Here is a 19,468-nt window from a genome sequence, read left to right on the forward strand (position 1 = left end):
GACATAGGCTCAAATGGATACGACAAGAAACTGTATAAAAGTTCAACTTATTTCTGAAAATATAGCTAGGGAGTGGGATAAAATTAAGGTGGAGTTTTAAAATATGGTGGAAATAAAAAACGGAAAGATAGTTAAGTAACAAAAAATATTTAGAGTGACTGCTAAATGTTAAAGTATTGCAAAACAGGGAATCTCACAGAACAAGAAGAGGAACAACTGCAAAATGCTAAACAAAAAATAATATATTACCCTCTATAATATGCACGAGTTTAGAAAGATTGCTGTTAAGCAACTGTCTTCTGATAATAACTCTAGAGCACAAAAACTTTTAGCACAACAACTTTGACAACAGAAAATAGAAAGGGCTTTTGCCAAACTCAGGGAGCCTATAACATGGAATGTAACAAGAGATCCTGTACAGGTACTAGAAATACTTTGGAAACTCTATGAAAATCTCTATAAAGTAGAGAAATATGGAAATCAAGAAAAAGTACAAAATGGAAATGTTTATGGAAGAATTAAAATATGCCAAGGTTAGAGGTAGATGAGGCTCAATTATTAACAGGTAGGAGGACATAAAAATGGTGATGTATAACCAATCTATAGGAAAGTCCCCAGGAATGGATGGTATTCCTGTGGAAGTTTGGAAGCTAGGAGGGAAAAAACTAATAAAGATCTGGAAGGTTTTAACAGTTAGCTGAGATATACAAGTATCCTGTTTTTTTCAATTATTTATACTGATTATTGTTTCTAGCAATTTATATATAACACGTTTTACTGCCTGCTGCACAGTTTTTGAGTGTATTTTTATTGCTATTAACTAATCTGCATGGGTAACTGATTTGTTTGCAGTTAAAAAAAGCATCCTGTAGAGTCTCATTGCTCCTTTATCTGTTTAAAAGCTTTCATTTTGTGGCTTTCTGTAGTGCTTACTGACTGTAGGCTAATAGCTTTTGTATTGTCCCCACCATCCCTCCCTGTTGGTGTCTTGCTGTTATACTTGGTGGCTTTGCAGTTGCCTGCCCCTACTGTAAATCTGATCTGGGATACTCCTCCCAGTCTAGTGTCATTAGCTCATTCTACCTAATACAGAGAAAACATTTGATAAGGCCTTCTGTTTCTCCTTTTTCCCTTCCAAAAAAAAAAAAAAAAATTTTTGCCTGAATCTCCTTGGTTCTGACTGTGCTAATCAAACATTTTGGTAATATAGAGTATATTTTAGAGCATTTATTATAACTGTAATTGCCTTAATATTGCTACAACTCAAGTACTCTAGGTTGCACTGCATCTGAAGTGTTTGTGTGTTTTAGCTGATTTTCTGTATATATAGACTTCTCTGTATATGTAGACTAGCTACTTATTCTGCTGTAATACTGCCTCAAATCATTTTTCAGTTGTGCACTTGCCTTGCTTCATTTAAAAAGTTTGAAATTGCTAATTTTGTAGAGTTTTAATTGCATTTACTGTTTAAGACTACACACTCAAGTGTGTTAGCCTTTTCTGTGTTTATTTACTGTATTATTGCATTGTTTAGCCTGTTTCAACAACAAAAAAATAATATCTTGTTTGCTCGTTTCCCACCTTTTCTAGCCAGTCCATATCCCAGGCTTTGCTTGTCTCAGGACTTTATTTTCTGTGATCAGAGCTATCCAGACCTTGCTGTGGTAGAGGGAAGTCCTACTGCTTACCAGTGGCACTGGTGAGGATTGTACTGCCTAACGCTAGAGGAGTGGTTTCCAGCTCTGAAATTGTAATTTTATTAGTCTTTTTGGGCTGATTTCTATCCCTTTCAACTTTCTGGCTTAAAAACGCGTGTGTTTGCACATTTTTCACATCGTGCAGCACTGCAAGGCAACAGTTAAACTATTCCAGGTGGCAGAAAGTCTGCTCTTCAAATTTTCCCTTAGAACTAGCTGGTTTCTCAGTAGTAGCACTAAAATCTGAACCCCTGTGACTAGCACTTGCTCTAGAACCTGCTGGAAAGCACTAGGAAGCCTGAATCTGATTCAAGCATTCAGCTCTCCTTGTCAATAAGGAGAAATCAATCATAGGCAATAAACAGCCTATAATTGCAAAGTACCTTGCAAAGGTAAGGGAAAACAGCTCTTACACTTTACAAGAAAGCACTAGGAAGCCTGAAACTGATTCAAGCACTCAGCTCTCCTTGTCAATAAGGAAAAATTAATCATAGGCACTAAACAGTCTATAATTGCAAAGTACCTTGCAAAGGTAAGAGAAAACAGCTCTTAAACTTTACAAAAAAGAACAGGCATGTCCAAGGGTCAGCTTCTGGTGATTTCTCCTGTCCACCTGGTGAATCTGGGCATACTGGGGCAGTGCGGCAACTGCCTCATGTACACAGACAACCCTCTCCTCCTACCACCCAACACTACAACCTGCGAGAGATGGACTTACATAGCCGAACTGGAAGCAAAGCTCTCTCCGGCCAGTCAAGAGGAGAAGGTTAACACCTGCATTACACTTAAAGCAACTCATAGCCCTTTAAAACCCACACCATCAACACTCACACATAGCAACACTAAACCCACATATGCTGAGGCCCTTAACATTAACCTGCCCAAGCAACAAGGACCTCCAAAGCCGAAACGCAAACAAACACCAGTCACAACCAAAGTGACACACAGCTCACAACACCGGTGTGCCACCCAACAACAGCCCCTAAGGCAAGACAATGTACCCAACACTTTAGTCATAGGTGACTGTATAGTTAGGCACACTGATGTCCCACTCACCAGGCTGAACAAGGAGAAAATTACAGTCAGCTGCCTGTCAGGTGCCAGGATCCACCACATAACGCATGCACTCAAATCACTCCACAACAAGTACAAATACGACTCTGTCATTGTCCATGCTGGAGTGATTGACTTGAGATGTACCTCCCTGGACTACATGAAAAGAGACATGGAAGAGCACTTGGATCATGTGACCCAGGCAGGTATGACCCTAGCCATGAGTAGCATCCTGCCTTCGCCCAGAAAGATACCACAGTATAAGGACAAAATGATTGACTTCAACAATTGGCTAAGCTTCTGGTGTCATTCAAAGGGGATCCAGTATTTGTCTGCCTGGGAAGACATGATCGACAAACCGCAATGCTTTGCCAGAGATGGTCTTGCACCTGTCACCCCTGGGATTCAGGTTACTGGCTAAAGCTCTTGCCACCCCTATAGTGCCTTTTTTAGGCAAGGTTCAAAGGATAAAACCACCACCGTAACAGATACAAGCATGCAAAATCTGAAGGTAATGCTACTCAATGCTAGAAGTCTAAACCTCAAAATGCACTCTCTTGAGGCACTCCTAAAAATGGAGAACATCGATATCTGTGCAGTAACTGAGACCTGGTTCAAGGCTCCAGAGAGCATCGTTGCAATACCAGGCTACAACTCTTACCAAACTTTTCGGCCACAAAACCAAGACAGAAACACTAAAGGTGGAGGAGTGTCCATATTCACCAGGAATATTCACACCTCCAGGCTAGTTGCTCAACACAATGCATCTGAAATTCTCCAGGTGCAACTAACACTAGGTAAGACTGCAATCCAAATTGTAGCTTGCTACAGATCCCCCACCATGCCCCAAGATTCTCACTACATCTTTCTAAACATACTGGAAAATATTAAGTTACAACCAAACACCCTAATACTGGGTGATTTCCTGCCATTAATTGGGAAACTACTCGGGTACCAACTCCTTTTCCCAACGGTTCTTGGAATTCATAAATTCCAACGTCCTGGATCAACTAATTCATTGTCCCACCAAGGGCTCCAATATCCTAGACCTGGTCATTACCAACATGGGAGACAGATGCTCCACACCAGTGGTCACCCCCTCATTGGTCAGGTCTGACCATAAGCAAATCACCTTTGACATCCACATCCCACCTCCACTCCCCAGTAAGGAAACCTCCTTAAAAAACTTCTCCAAAGCCAACTTCATGCTACTGAAGTCAGAAGTGACAAACTTCACAACACCCACGCAGATGAGATCTGAAAGTTCGACTGCAGAATCCTACACTAAGGCACTGTACGAGCACATCCACTCGTGCATGAATTGTGCCATCCCAAATAGAACCAAGATGCTCTTCTCCAAAAAAAGGAAGCCAATCTGGTGGTCCCCTGCTATAAACAAACTATACAACAGAAGGAAGAAACTGTTGCAGAAAAGAGGAAAATCCCAGGATGCAAAAAACTCTCTCACCAGCCTCAGTAAGAAGCTGAGATCCCTCATAAAATCCTCAAAAGCTAGTTACGAAAATAAAATTGCCAAAGATTCCAAAGACAACCACAAGGCATTCTATAACTATGTCAAGAATCTAAATGGCAATGCTAAGATCTGCTCTGAGCTACAACAGAATGGCATTAAATATTCTGATCCCAAGGATATTGCCAGTATCCTGGCAGATCGATTTAGTGCCAACTTCACACCCCTCTCACCCCCTAAAGGGCCTATCTCAATACCAAAAGATTGCCAAATTCCGATAATCATGACCACACAGGTAGAAACCGCACTCTCCAAAGCTAAGAATACAGCATCCATGGGACCAGATGACAGCCAGGCTGTGTACTACATGAACTACAAAATGAACTGGCACCTCACCTAAGTGTCATGTTTAATCATAGCCTCACCTCAGGTTTTGTGCCCACTGAGTGGTGCACAGCTACAGTTATCCCGCTCCACAAGGGAGGATCTGCCTTGGATCCCGGGAACTACTGTCCCATCAGTCTAACAAGCCTGATCTGCAAGGGCATGGAACGCATTATCATGGAACTTATAAACAAAGACATTGGCAACCTTCAAACACTGGACCCCCACCCAGTTTGGGTTTGTGAAGGACCGATCCTGTCTCCTGAATCTGACTGACTTCTTCGAATCAGTCTCCAGAGCTGTGGACGAGCGTAAGGTGGTCCACACAGCCTATCTGGACCTCGCCAAGACCTTCGACACCACCCCCCACTCTGGAATCATAGAAAAACTTAATAAGCTGGGCATAAATCCCTACATCACTCGATGGGTTGCCAACTGGCTTAGTGACAGAACCCAGTCTGTAAAAGTAGCCAACTCCAAATCCAGCTCCAGACAAGTGGAGTACCTCAGGGTTCAGTCCTGGGACCACTCTTGTTTGGCATCTACTTCTCTGAAGTACAGGCCAACACTAAGGGACTCTGGCTAACAAAGTTTGCAGATGACTGCAAACTGGAAGCCATTATTGAATCCACAAATGATGTGGATATTCTGCAAAAGGGCCTTACAGAGACAGATGCCTAGTGCCAGAGCCATGAGCTCAAGCTTAATGCCAAGAAATGTATAGTTATCCCCTTTGGAAAACAACATGTACCTGAATTACCACATAGGTGGCAGGAAGCTAAACATCGAAAGTGTGAGGAGAGACTTAGGGACACAAGTGGACAGTGGTCTCACTTTCGATAACCACATTGCCACAACAGTCAGGAAATCCTTCTATGTGGCACACCTCATCACTAAGGGCTTTTCATCCAGAAAAAAGGAGGTCAGTGTCCCACTGTACTCATCCCTCATTAGACCCATTATAGAGTATAATGCCTTGTTTGGTATGTACCTCACAAGACATCTGCAACAGCTGGAAAAGCCACAGAAATACCTCACTAAAAGAATCACAGGCCTAAAGCAAATGCCATATGCTGACCGTCTAAAAAAACTCCAGCTATACTTTGTGGCATATCATCTACTCAGAGGCAATCTCTGCTTAACATACAAGGCCATGTCAAACCCTGAGCTGTTGGACATGCTCCACTTAAAGAAATCCCAATCCCTCAGAGCCACATGCTCCAAAGATCTAAACCTTGTCATCACAATGAACCAAACATGCTGGAGGGATAGGTTCATGACACAGAGATTCCCCATACTCTGGAATAGACTGTCCATACATGTCAAACAGAGAGCCTCATTGGCCCTCTTCAAAAGGAACCTTGATGATTGCATGGGAGATAGGAAATTCACCCCGGGGATCATGTCAGTTGCCCTGCTAGACAGGGGCCCAGAGAAGTAAATATTGTGGGAAGAAATATCCAGGGAATTGTTATGGCTAGGCTTGCATAGGCCCTAGGGCCGATAGCCTAGTACCAACCTATGAGAATTACCAATAACCTGAAGAAAGTGGTGACAGCTGTAATACCTAGAGAAGGTAAAGACCCATCAGATCCAGCTTCACACAGGCCCACTTCAATACTAAACTAAACCATAATTATAAAGTGTTTATGTCTATAATGGCTAAAAGAATGGTAAAAGTGATGCCAAAATTGATAGATATGTATCAGTGTGGTTTTGTGAGAGGACGCAAACATCTGACAACATTAACAGAACACTGATGATCCAGAGGGAACCACTGTTGTTTGTGGGTCTTGACGCAGAGGAAGCATTTGACAGAGTAAGCTGGGACTTTATGAGCAGGGCAATGGAGGTATTTGCATTTCCTGATAAAATTATAAAGTTGATTAGGAGGCTATATGAGGGATTGGAGGTGAACATTAAAGTGGGTGGGGGTCCTCTTACAATTTTTGCTTGACCAGAGGAATCAGGTAGGGGTTGTCCTCTTTCCCTTTGTTATTTGCATTACATTTAGAACTATTGGCAAAGAAAATAAGGGACTCAGAAACTCAAAGTTATAACTGGTATGATTGTCTAGAAAAGTTGGCGCTATTTTCAGATTATATTATTATATACCTGACAAAAACCAAAAAAGGACATTATAGTGCTGTGGATCATTTTGAGACGGTTTCAAATCTTTTTGGGAAACAAAATTAATGAAGCTAAAACAAAGGCAATGGTGGTAAATTATGTATCCCCACACAAATTAGTTCAGCAATTTCTATATTTATGGGGACATGATAAAATGATTCCAGTGTGGCAGCTAAGGATATTTGAGAACAGACTAAACAAAAGATAACACAAAAACTAAGAAACTGGCAGCTCTGTTATATGGATATGGATAGAAAGATACAAGCAGTTGAAATGTTTTAGTTCATTTGGTTTTATACATAGTTCAGGCATACAATTATCAACCAGAGTAGTTCTGGACAGCAATTAATAAAGAGCTGAAGGATTTTATCTGGGAGGGGAAGATGACAACAGTCAAGTGGGATAAGCTGATTCTTCCAAACAGAATAAGGCAGACTGGGATTACCCAATTTAAAGGTGTATTTCAGAGCTGCACATTTAAGGATCCTATACATAGCACAAGCAAAACCTATAATTCAAAGTAAAAAGGGATTATGATGAAATAGGGGGGGAAGCTGAAGAAACAAGGAAAGACTGTGATTTTGGACGCAGATCTTTAAGGAGAATAACAATAATCATACAGAATATTGTATTCATAAAGTAGCACAAGGTATTCTAAGAACTAAGCCAACATGGGAATAGAGAAAGAAGATTCTGCCGATAGGGAGGACTGTACTTAAGAATGCAGAAAATAGGCAAGAAGGGGCTGGAATTTACTGGAGAAAACAGGTAAAGGAACCACGGTACAGGGGGCAAGGAATTAGAGATGGAAAAGTAATAGAATGGGAAGGCACCAAGAATTTATAAGGGCTGCAGGTTAGAGACTGCCTTCCCTATCAAGGACTGATATCAGAGTATAGGCAAAGAGAAAGAAATAGGGGATCCTAAACTAAAGACCAGCACTGGTAGAATTTTTAGTAGAGTCTAGAACAGAAGCTGATGTTAAAAAAGGAGATAATTAGTAGAGAATATAAAATACTGCATGATAACTATAACAATCAGAGAGGGTTAAAAAGGATTGGGAAGAGACTAGCTAAACAATTCACAAAGAAACACTGTAGGGGATGTATGTACGCCTCCCAAATATGCAACAAAATCCAGATGATTTAGGATTTTTGCTTGGAAATGTTTACATAGATATTTTTATACCTCAAGTAGACCCCACAGTATTTTTCCTCAGGAAGATAGCAAATGTTGGAGGTGTGATGAGGAAGAAAGATGCAACTGGGAACATATTTTCTCAGAGTATAACGAGTTGGCAGATTTTAAAAACTCCCAGCAGACTACTCTGTTGGAGACACTGGGTGAGCAAATTGGTGTAACTATGCAACTGTTTTTTTCTGAGCCATGATACAGAATCAGAAAGTACAGTTGTGTACACTTACCATAAATGTAGATGTTCGAGTACATTCACTGTTGCAGTCATTACATTTGGGTTATCTGCTTGCAGGTAGCCCTCAGTCGGCCTGATTAACAAAGTCTTGGGTCCTACATCAGTTGCTGTCCCTTCTTCTATGACGTCAGGTCGTCAGGGATATAAAACATGCAGCCGATGCCATTACATCAGTTTTTCTTGCCCCAGATGTCAGGTGCCCCCCCTAATAGGAAGCAATTAAATATAAAAGTACAAAGATATACCTCCAACAAAAAAGCAAATTCACCAAAAAGGCTTTTAAGCATAGTAAAGGAAAGTAGAGGTATAGTCAAAAGAAGTTAGGGGGCTGGAGGGAGGGTAACCAGGACTGCAACAGTGAATACACTCAAACATCTACATTTATAGTAAGTGTACACAACTGTACTATGTTCTTTGTGTTTCACTGTTGCAGTCATTACATTTGGGTAGATTCCCAAAGCTATGGTTGGGAGGTGGAATTTAGATAGCATTAGGGCCAGCTATAAGACCCTGCAAGACTGCAGTGGCAAAGCAAGCTCTGGATTTAGAGAAAATTGGCAAATGATAATGTTTGGTGAAAGTATGTACAGAAGTCCAGGTAGCAGTTTCTAGGATGTCCCTGGTAGGGACGCCTCTGAGAAAGGCAGTAGAGGTAGATGCAGCCCTGGTGGAGTGAGGTCTGATCCCCTGGGGGATAGTTTTTCCATGGTGCTTATAGCAGAAATGAATGCAATGGTTTATCCATTTAGAAATGGTTTGCTTTGAAATAGTCTTCCCCTCTGCCCCTGCAGCAAATGCCACCAGCAGTCGTTCAGATTTCTTTTGAGGTTTAGTCCTGTCCAAGTAGAATCTAAGTTGTCTGTGCACATCTAAGGAATGCAGTATCCATTCCCCTTTATTCTGTGGATTGGGAAAGAAGGTTGGCAAATGAATGGACTGATTAAGAGCCACACTGGATACCACCTTGGGCATGGTGGATGGATTGGTTCTGAGGGACACCAAGGCTCCACTGCATAAGAGCCTGTAATTCAGATATCCTTCTAGCTGAAGTGACTGCTAAAAGGAAAGCTGTTTTCCAAGAAAGAAATTTTAGCAGCTGGCTCGAAGGGAGGTAGCATGAGTTTCTCCAAGACAACGTTAAGGTCCCAGACTGGGGTTGAAGCTCTCCTGGGTGGTCTCAAATTTTTGGCCCCTCTGTGGAACTGCTTGAGCAGTGGATGAGAGAAGAGGGGAGGTTCAGTGTTATAATGAGCTGAAATGGCTGAGGCGTGGATTTTAATGATGGATAAAGACAGGCCCTAAATTGGGTGCTGCTGTGCTCATCCCTTGAGATTGATTCCAGGCACAGAATCTTTTCCATTTTTCAGCATAAGATTTTCTAGTACTAGCCTCCTTGCCTCTAAAATGATATCCATCACAGGTTTGCTAAGGGATGGTAAAGGAGAGATTAAGTAATTAGCCAGGCTGCAAGGTTCAGTGTTAGAAGTTGAGGGTGCAGAATCTGGTTCTCCTGCTGAGACAGCAGGGAAGGAGTCTGAGGCAGGTGCCATGGAGATAACTGTGCAGAAGGGGGTACCAGTGTTGGCACGGCCAGTCTGGAGCAATCAAAATCATCCTTGGTTTGTCCTGCTTGATTTTTAGTAGTACTTTGGAGAGCTGAGGCAGAGGGGGGGCAGGCATAGACTGATAGGTTTTTCCAGCTGAAGGACAGAGCATCCACTTTCCAGGCTTGTTTATGGGGAGTACGTGTGCAAAATTTGTCCAATTGGTAGTTCTGGGGAGAGGCAAACAGGTCTATATCTGGGCTCCCCCACTTGTTTGTCAACATATAGAAAATCCCTGGCTCCAGTTTACACTCGTGTGGGTCCATGAGGTTTCTGCTTAGTCCTGTCTGCCAGTGTATTTAATTTTCCTGGCAGGAATTGAGCTTGTAGGTGCACTTGGTAGCTCAAGGCTGTGTTCCACAATGCCATGGCTAGTCTGCAGAGGGGGTAAGAATGTGTACCCTCCTGTTTGTTTATGTACCAAATAACAGTGGTGTTGTCCGTCTTTACCATTAGTTGTCCTGGAAGAATGTGGCCCTTGAAGGCTGTCAGAGCATTCTGTTCAGCTAACATGTCTTTTTGATTGATATGCAGGTGCATTTGACATGGGTTCTATTTGCCCTGAATGCACTTCCCTGCCAGGTGAGCCCCCATGCGTAGTCTGATGCGTCTGTTGTTAGGGCTTGGGTGGCAGGGGGTGGTGTGAAAGGAAGTCCCTTCTTTTGGTGGCAGGCCTCTGCCCACCAAAGGAACTCTAGGCGTAAACAAAGTATGATAGGAATCATTGTTTCTAGGTCTTGAAAATGTTGACACCATACGCTTTTTAGACACCACTGTAGTTTCCTCATATGCAGTCTTGCATATGGAATTAGAAGAATGCAGGAGGCCATGAACCCCAAGGCTTGCAGTATTTGTCTTGCAGATAGCAGGGTTTTTGTAGCTACTTGTTTGAAGTAGGCTGTCAAATGAATTTTTCTCTGGTGTGAGGTATGCCATCTGGGAAGTTGCATTCAAGCTTGCTCCCAGGAATATAATTTGTTGACAGGGTACCAGGTGTAATTTATTTTCGTTTATGGTGTACCCCAGACAAGTTAGAACCCTTTGTACAAAGGCCAGATGATTCAAAAGTATGTCCTGGCTTTCTGCCTGAATTAGACAATCGTCCAGGTATGGGTATATTTGAATATTTCTTTGCCTGCAAAATGCAATAACTGGAGCTAGGCACTTTGTGAATACCCTGGGTGCAGTAGATAAGCCAAAGGGCAGTGCAGAGAACTGCGTGTAGCCTGCTTTGAAGCATAGGTATCTTCTACAAGATTCCCTGATTGGGATGTGCAGGTATGCTTCTTTTAAATCTAGTGCTGCCAACCAGGCATCTTTGCCTAGCATAGGAAGTAACTGAAGAGTCATCATCTTGAATTTTGGAATCGCCAAAAAGGTGTTTAGAGTAGACAGGTCCAGGATAGGACGCCATGAATTGTCTTTTCTGGGTACCAGGAAAAGTCTTGAGTAGAAACCTAGTCTCTTTTCCTCTTCTGGTACCAGTTGAATAGCCCCCATGCTTAAGACAGAAAGTACTTGTTTTTGGGCCTCTGCCCACTGATTTGGGGGTAGGTCCAGCCACCCGCTTGGTGTTAGCAACATGTGGAAGTGAAATCTGTATCCCTGGGAAACTATATTTAAAACCCATTTATCCTGGGTAATGAGCTCCCAATTCTTTGCATGAAGAGCAATCTTTCCCCCCAAAGGGGCAGTCAGTTGATAAGTGCTTGGAAATTTTAAAAGGAAGTCATTGAGACAGTTTACCATAGGGGGGAGTCTTATTCCCAGATATGGAAGTGGAGGCCTCCCACTGCTTAGTTGTGTGTGTCCCCTGGGACTGAAACCTGGGATTTTTGCTGTGTCTGGGTTTGGCTTGAGAAGACCTGGAAGGGGCTGGAAAGGAGCAATTCTTAGAGGGCCAGTGCCTACTAAATCTAGGAGGCTGAACTTGTAAAAAATATTTCACAGTTTGCATAGATTTAGCTTTATCGTCCATCTTTTTAAGAACTTCCTCAGCCTTGTTGCCAAACAGGCGGTCCTGATTTAAAGGAGCATCCAACAATTTAGTTTTAACATGATCAGGCAAAGATTGCTCCTTAAGTCAAGCATGCCTTCTGAGCACAGACCCAGTAACAGCAGCCCTGCAAGAGGCCTCTAATGAATCAAAACCACATTGCAAAGTATGTTTTCCAACTTGTTCAGCAGAATGCATTCAATCCTGTAATTCTTTATTTTGCACACTGTCAGGAATCAACATCATTTTCTGTTTAAGCAGTCCAATAACATGTTGCTGATACTTTAATATATGAAACTGGCAGTTTAAAGCCCTAATGGCCAAGGCTGAAGAAGTGTAAACCTTCTTACCCCATCTATCCAGCACCCTGGAGTCTCTATCAGAAGAGGTAGGATTTTTAGCAGTAGAAGCCTTAATGCCCTTGGGCCCCTGTGAAAATAGTCTCTAGATCTGCAATAGGATTTTTAAAAAGGAACTTGTGGGACTCAGGGACCCTGTAGTATCAGTCAGGTTTTCTGGGAGCAGGAGGCAGGGAATCAGGGGCCAAAGTAGATTCCGAAAAAGCATCATCAACAATGTCTAGTACAGGAGGAATAGCTAAAGGCCTATGCTGAGGTAGGAGAAGGAAATCCCTAAGCCTCTTTTTTGAATCAGAAAAATCTTGGCTTTTCCACTGGAAATGCTCCCTTAGAGTATGTAAGGTTTCCCCAAAAGAAAACTCCTCAGGAGGGGAAGCAGAGGGAATGGAGTCCTCTGCATCAGAATCTTCATAAGTAGACAAGGGCAAATCCAGACCATCAGAAGAATCAGAAACAGAATCCTGATCAGAAGCTTCATAATCAACTTCAGTCCTAGGCCTCTTAGAAGGGGGGGTTGGCTACCCCTGATTAGAGTTACTAGATCTTCAGCCATTCTAATCATTTGTTTTTTTAGGCATAGAGGCCTGTTAGGCATGGATCGAGATTTAGGCCTAAGTAAAGAAGGAGGCGTTGGTTTAATATGCAAGTCCATAGGCCTGAATACACTCTCAGAAGGCGGTGCCTGCACAGCGTCTCCGGACCCATCCAAGGTAGAGACATCCATGGGGTTCCACAGTTGAAGCATCTTGTGGCATAACAGACTCCGAATGGGTCTCAGTAGAGGCCTGCGAATCAGAAGTAGCGGGTATCAGGGGCTGCGAAACCGCCTCACTGAGTACCGGCAAACTGGCAACTGGCTTACGAGAAGCGCCGTCAGCAGTTTTGGACCTCGGCGGCCTGTCTCTGTCTTTATCTTTGTGTTTTTTCGGAATCCCGGTAGTCGGATGGCTAACCGAAGACATTTCTGGATAATTAAAACGAGAACCGAAATATTTAGAGGTGAAAATATACCGACAACAGATAGTGTGCTGATTAAATAAAGCACAAAACCGACAGCAAGGTATGTCGTGGTCAGGGCCTAGGCAAGGAATACAGTACGAATGAAAATCTTCATGAGGTATTTGCTTTCCACAACTAATGCAATTATTAACTTTTACTGACATCAGTAAGGAGAAAGAAAAAGTTTCCCCAATGGGGTACTTAGCTTTACTTGAAGACTTCGGTTCTGAAACTCGAAAATGAAAATTTCAGGAGTCAGCCGACTGGCATTTGTGAACTGCTTCTGCTTTGGGCACCGCATGGCAAGAAAGACAGATGTAATGGCGTCAGCTGCATGTTTTATACCCCTGACGACCTGACGGCATGGAAGAAGGGACAGCAACCGACGCAGGACCCAAGACTTTGTTAATCAGGCCGACTGAGGGCTACCTGCAAGCAGATAACCCAAATGTAATGAATGCAACAGTGAAACACGAAGAACATCTGCCTATACATAGCAAGGCCTTGCTGAATCTAATTATGGTGGCTGCCAAAAAATAAACAATTACTAGAAAATGGAAATCAAACTCTAAACTACTGTACTAGAAGTAGTGAATATAGTAGCAGAAATAAAACAACTAGAATTGGGATCTTTAAAAAAACGGTAGGAACAAATTACATAGGAAAAAAAATGGAAACTGTGAGAAGAATACATACAGGAGAGGAATGAGGTTTAAAAGAAGGCAGGACTTGAATGAGCTATGTACCGTCTGACTGACAATAATTGGGTAGATTATAAGTTATGTATAATGGGCAGCTGCGGTGGTGCAGCGGTTAGCATTGTCACCTCACAGCAAGAGGTTCTCTGGTTCGATTCTCGGCTCGGGTGCCTTCTGTGTAGAGTCTGCATGTCCTCCCTGTGGTCTCGTGGGTTTCCTCCCAGTGCTACGGTTTCCTCCCACATCCCAAAGACATGCTGTAGGTGTATTGGACACACTAAATTGGCCTTAGGCGCGAGAGTGCGTGCGCCTTACTTGGAAGGTTGGGCGCCGGGCTGGCAACTCAACACCGTAAAAACTCTACTGCCAATCATGAGCAGACAGACGATCCACTGTGGCAACCCCTAACCGGGAAAAGCCGAAAGAAGTAGAATAAGTGATGTATAATGTTTGCAACTAGGATTATGTCAATATGGTTTGTGATGTAAAATGCTTGCAGCTGGGATTCTCAATATGTTTTTTTATTTATATAAATGCATGACTGCCTGTGTCACAAGTGATTCATAGATTCATAGATTCATAGATTAGTACTAAGCTAGCTGCCCTTGCGAGCCATTTTAAGCTTAGCCAGTTATCCCTTGTGAGACTCAAACCCTGCACCTTGTGTTTGTAAGGCAAACACCTTAACCATTAGGCCACCCTCCTAACTTAATAAAGCTGTTTATTGTTTAAAAAAATTCACCAAGAGGATTTTACTTCATGGAGATTATTGTCACAATAATAGATGTAAATATCTAAATCTATTTACTACTCATTATTGTTACATCCATGGTAAAATATTTTCCTACAAAGTCTAACAGCTCTAGTGTACAAGCTACAAACGTTTACAACTGTAGTTTAACACAAAGACAACAGGCTATGACGTTTGACTTGTGTACTATGAGGACACAATTACATCATTCTTGCATAACTCAAAGATTGGTGATATTATGGAATAAACTACCACTTAAGTTAGAGACAAAGTAAGAACTCAGAATTCTTTAACAAATGGATGGATTCTTGGGCTGGGGACATAGTGTTTGATCCAGAAATCTTGGAGTCTGCATTACTAGATGACCATATAGCTTTAACACTGGTACATAGCTTATGAACAATAAACAAGACAAAAGTCATGTGTATTTCTAAGATGGCTTTTCCTAAGGAAGCATAACTATGGAAAAAGGGGAATGAATGGTTTTACACAAAACTAACTGTTCTCCCTTTCTCGATGGCTATCCATAAATGATCATGGAATTACAATTAGCATGTATATATGCAACAGCAAATACAGTGTTTCAGTTTTGCATAAGGACTGCAGGGGTGATTTACACCTGCAAAATACATGTCTTTATACTTCTTCCTCTTACCATCTTAAGGATGTTGTACAGTTTGGATGTTAGCTGGCTGTGATGTGCTGGAAAGTTGGGAAGCTGAAGTTATCACTCAGCAGCTTGCACTAAAGCTGGAATCCTACTGGTCCCTCAGTGAGATGGGATAAGACTCATTCAGAAAAGTATTACTTAAAAAGATTGTACACTGCTCATTTAAAAGACAATTATAATAACTATGTTAACATAATGGAATAAAGAAAAGCTACTGAACTTCCAGTACACATATAACATTACTGCTGTATACTGTCCAGTAAATTAAAAAAAAGTACTTACTGCGCTCAGCTGAGAGTCCTGCAGCATTTCCCACACAATTTTCCCTGAATCTACAAAAATGCTACAGTCTGGTCCAGCATATCCTTCTCTGCATACACAGAACCCCAGCAACTGTAAGTAAGAAAGAAAGAAAGAACTGAGTTGCTTTTCTAGTTTTCTACAAAAGTAGCATATCACAGCAAGTGATCAACAGTTGGCATTATAACTTCGATGTTTCTTATACACTGAAAAATATTCAGTATGTGCTTGTGTAACTCATATACTGTGTCCTATTAGGTTCCTTTCATTTGAACAATGAACCAGATTACCGAAACTCAGAAGGTCAAGACCATATGTTCAACAATTTAGTTTTTTAACTGTTTTGACTGAGATTGTGGTATAGTGGGGATAGAAGAATCCCCCCCTCCACTGCAGTGTGATTTTGTAGTAGTATATAATTAGCAGGTGGTATATATGGGGTGCAGGGAGGCTCCCACTACAAAAACATTGTTTGTGGGTGTTGTTTGCCTTCTTTTAGTTGATCAAAGTAAATTGTCGACCATCTGGGTTCTGACAATCTGGTTCATTGATCAAATAAACTAGATTTGTCCTATTCTATATATGCACATGTGCTATACATGTGTGTATAGAGACACGCACACAAACAAACACACGTACACATATGCACTCTACAAAGAATGCAAAACAAACACATTTGGCTAATGCCAGAAGACTTCTCTAAAACCCAAATTTTCCTCACCTCATTACATACTCCAGCTTCCTTTTCTGCAGAGCAGTTGTTTGGACAAGGCTCCAGCTCACATTTTGAGCCAGTATATGGGCTTCGACAAACGCACTTCCCACCCTGACAGTCATGAGTAGCCTCACAAGCTGGCTGGCAAATATTTGTCACATAGGTAGCATTAAATCCATTCAATGCAGTACTTTCATTGGTATTTGCTTCATAATACACCACAAGTAGGCCTGCAAAGAAAGAATGAAGTACTAAATGTTAGCTACAGGCTGACAAACTCAAACATTCCACACACCGTTCTCAGAAGCCCATCATTACTTTTATTTTGGTCCAACTCCTCACCAATAACTTGACGATGGTTACAGAAGGGTAAATCTCCAAAACTTTCCATATAAAAAGGAAAACACCTAAAAATGACAAGGTGTTTCAATACTCTGGTTATCAATTCTCTTACTGACGGATTAAAGGGCTCAAACTCAAATGGCAGTGAGGGCTGTATGAAGACTACATTCAGCTGAAGGCCACAATATGCAAAACAAAAAGAAAGGTAGTCCAGTGCAGCTAGGAGTGTAGTGTAGTAGTTTCTCTCATGCAGAATTACAAATTGAGGCCTAAGGAGAGTTAAGCTTGAGATCCCTTGGAAATGCATGCTGGAAAGCTAAAAAGAACTTCAATCTGACACAAGGGCACACTTCCTTCACAAGTGACTCCTTTAGCAAGCTATGGTTATTCTACATTGGAAATAAAATTATATTGTACTATTTTTTTAATATCATCACAATGGGCTTTTCAGGAAAAAAAATGCACTTCTACTACATACCTCTCAATCTATTAGCACAAGAATATTAGACAAAGCCAAAAATAATAGGGGGGGGGGGGCAAGGTAAAAAAGTCCAGAGCAATTTTAAATTTTGCTCTTGGAAAGCTGCTAGGAAAACCTGTTTTGCACTACCATGCATTTTCTGGAGAATATGAAGTCAGAAACAAATGTCTGTCATTATGTAGTGACTGCAAACCTCATTGATTTGCCAGAAAAACAATTTTTATGAAGGACAAACCAAAAATACAAGGCAAAAATATGGACATTCTGAGAAATCCTGGACAACTGGCAGGTATGCTCTACTAACTTGCAATGCAAAGCACATCCAGAGATATCTTGACTGAGTAACAAGTCCCAGAGAAATACTTATTTTTCTGTGCAAAAACTGCTCTGAGAAGGATTATCACAATGACACAAGCGCTATAATTGTTTTTGTTTCAGAAATTGAAATATATTACCAGAAAAAGCTTCTACTGTCACTGGTTCCTTTCTTCCACTGCCACAGAACGCACCAATCAGATTCCTGTCCGACTGGATCATACCATTGTTCAGGAATTCAGGCAGTCCATCAAAAACATATACATAATTATTCTAAACAGAAAACAAAACATGTTGAAGATGAGAAGACTTATGAATAGTCAAGTGTATTCATTTACATTTTATGAACTAAGTAGACTTTCTGAAAAAATACAGCCCTTATTTAAAAGGGACCCAAACAGAGAATGCTTTCAATACTACCATAAAAACATAGCTAAAATGCTGACTAAATGGTGCAGTGATACAGTCCTGATTGCAATGCAAGGGACTCGCGTTTAATTAGTGAACCTGGTCCCTGCAAAGTCAGTGTAGGTGGGGTGGAAAAGTACAGTTTTGTACCTACCATAAATGTAGATGTTCGAAGATCCACATTGCTGCAGTCCTTACACTTGGGTAGTCCGCTGTCCTCGGTCGGCCCGAATATCAAAGTATAAGGCTGACGTCGGTCAAGGCGCATTAGACTGACATCAGGACGTCAGGGTACAAATGCGCATGACCGACGTCATATCCTCAGTCTTTTCTTGCCCCAGATGTCAGAAGACCCTAACAAGAAAGGTCAAAACCCAAAGACAACAAACCAACAACCAACCACCCTAGCACTAATGATATGTACAATATATACAATATACACAATATTTACAATCCAACCCACACAACCGCCTCTAACTACAGAGGGGAAGGAGGGAGGGTAAATTGGACTGCAGCAATGTGGATCTTCGAACATCTACATTTATGGTAGGTACAAAAAGTACAGTTTTGTACCTACCATAAATGTAGATGTCCGAATTGGATAGCATCTGCAGTCATAACAACTGGGTTGTCCTGTCGTCAGGCAGCCCTTCAGTCGGCCGGATTCCAAAGTCCGGGTCCAGCTTCGGCTGATGTCGCACTTCACCCGACGCCATCTCTGTTGGACTTCGGGTATAAAAGCATCAGCCGACGCCATTTTCTTCAGTGTTTCTTGCCCCAGATGCCAGAAGCCCTATAGAAGGCTAAAAATTTTGGATAGATGCCAATGTTTCCAAAAGATAGAGGTAAACACAAAAATAAGCATGTATGTACATAAATACAAACAAATACACCATGAAAGAAATCCCCCCACTAGCTAGCTATTAGAAGGGTAAACACCCTAGGAGTACCACAGAGTTCCCCTCCTGACTGCAGATGCTATCCAATTCGGACATCTACATTTATGGTAGGTACAAAACTGTACTATGTCCTTCATGGATGCATCTGCAGTCATAACAACTGGGTAGAATACCATAGCCAACTAGGGGAGGAGGATAAAGGTAAATTATGGTGTGTTTAGGATCCCTTGCAGAACAGCAGTGGCAAACCCTGCTCGGGATCTGGAATATAGAGGTAAATTATAATGCTTGGCAAATGTATGCACGGAGGTCCAAGTAGCCGCCTCAATAATGTCTTTGGTAGCCACTCCTCGTAAGAAGGCTGTGGTAGTGGCTGTTGCCCTTGTAGAATGAGGTCTTATGTTCTGTGGAATTGGCTTTCCATGGAAGGAGTAACAGAATCGTATGCAATTTCCTATCCATTTGGAGATTGTCTGTTTGGAAATAGCTTTTCCTTCCCTTCCTGTTGCATAGGCTACGAAAAGTTGGTCAGTCTTTCTGCTATTTTTGTTCTGTCCAAGTAGTAGCGTAGCTGTCTATGTACATCCAAGGTATGCAGTATTCTTTCCCTCTGTTTTGTGGGTTGGGAAAGAAGGTAGGCAGGTGGATTGCCTGGTTTAAAGACACTCTGGATACCACCTTAGGCATAAATGTAGGATTAGTCCTCATGGACACTCTATCTTGGTGGAAGATTAGAAAGGGTTGCACTGCCATTAAGGCCTGTA

At 41.8% G+C, this 19,468-nt stretch overlaps 1 protein-coding gene across 1 annotated transcript in view; it reads right to left on the reverse strand.

Annotated features, from left to right (window-relative positions):
* MEGF8 (multiple EGF like domains 8) overlaps window positions 1–19,468 on the reverse strand; it is a 1,779,602-nt gene that overhangs the window by 937,920 nt on the left and 822,214 nt on the right. Inside the window, exons 22-24 of the mRNA XM_044079419.1 lie at window positions 17,538–17,670; window positions 16,266–16,489; window positions 15,527–15,637 (exon numbers count right to left, since the gene is read on the reverse strand). Coding sequence (XP_043935354.1) covers window positions 15,527–15,637; window positions 16,266–16,489; window positions 17,538–17,670 — 468 coding nt within the window. The remainder of the gene's footprint in view (window positions 1–15,526; window positions 15,638–16,265; window positions 16,490–17,537; window positions 17,671–19,468) is intronic.

The sequence above is a fragment of the Protopterus annectens genome, chromosome 8.part0 (assembly GCF_019279795.1).
Source record: "Protopterus annectens isolate FY-2018-M chromosome 8.part0, PAN1.0, whole genome shotgun sequence".
NCBI classification, from domain to species: domain Eukaryota; kingdom Metazoa; phylum Chordata; order Ceratodontiformes; family Protopteridae; genus Protopterus; species Protopterus annectens.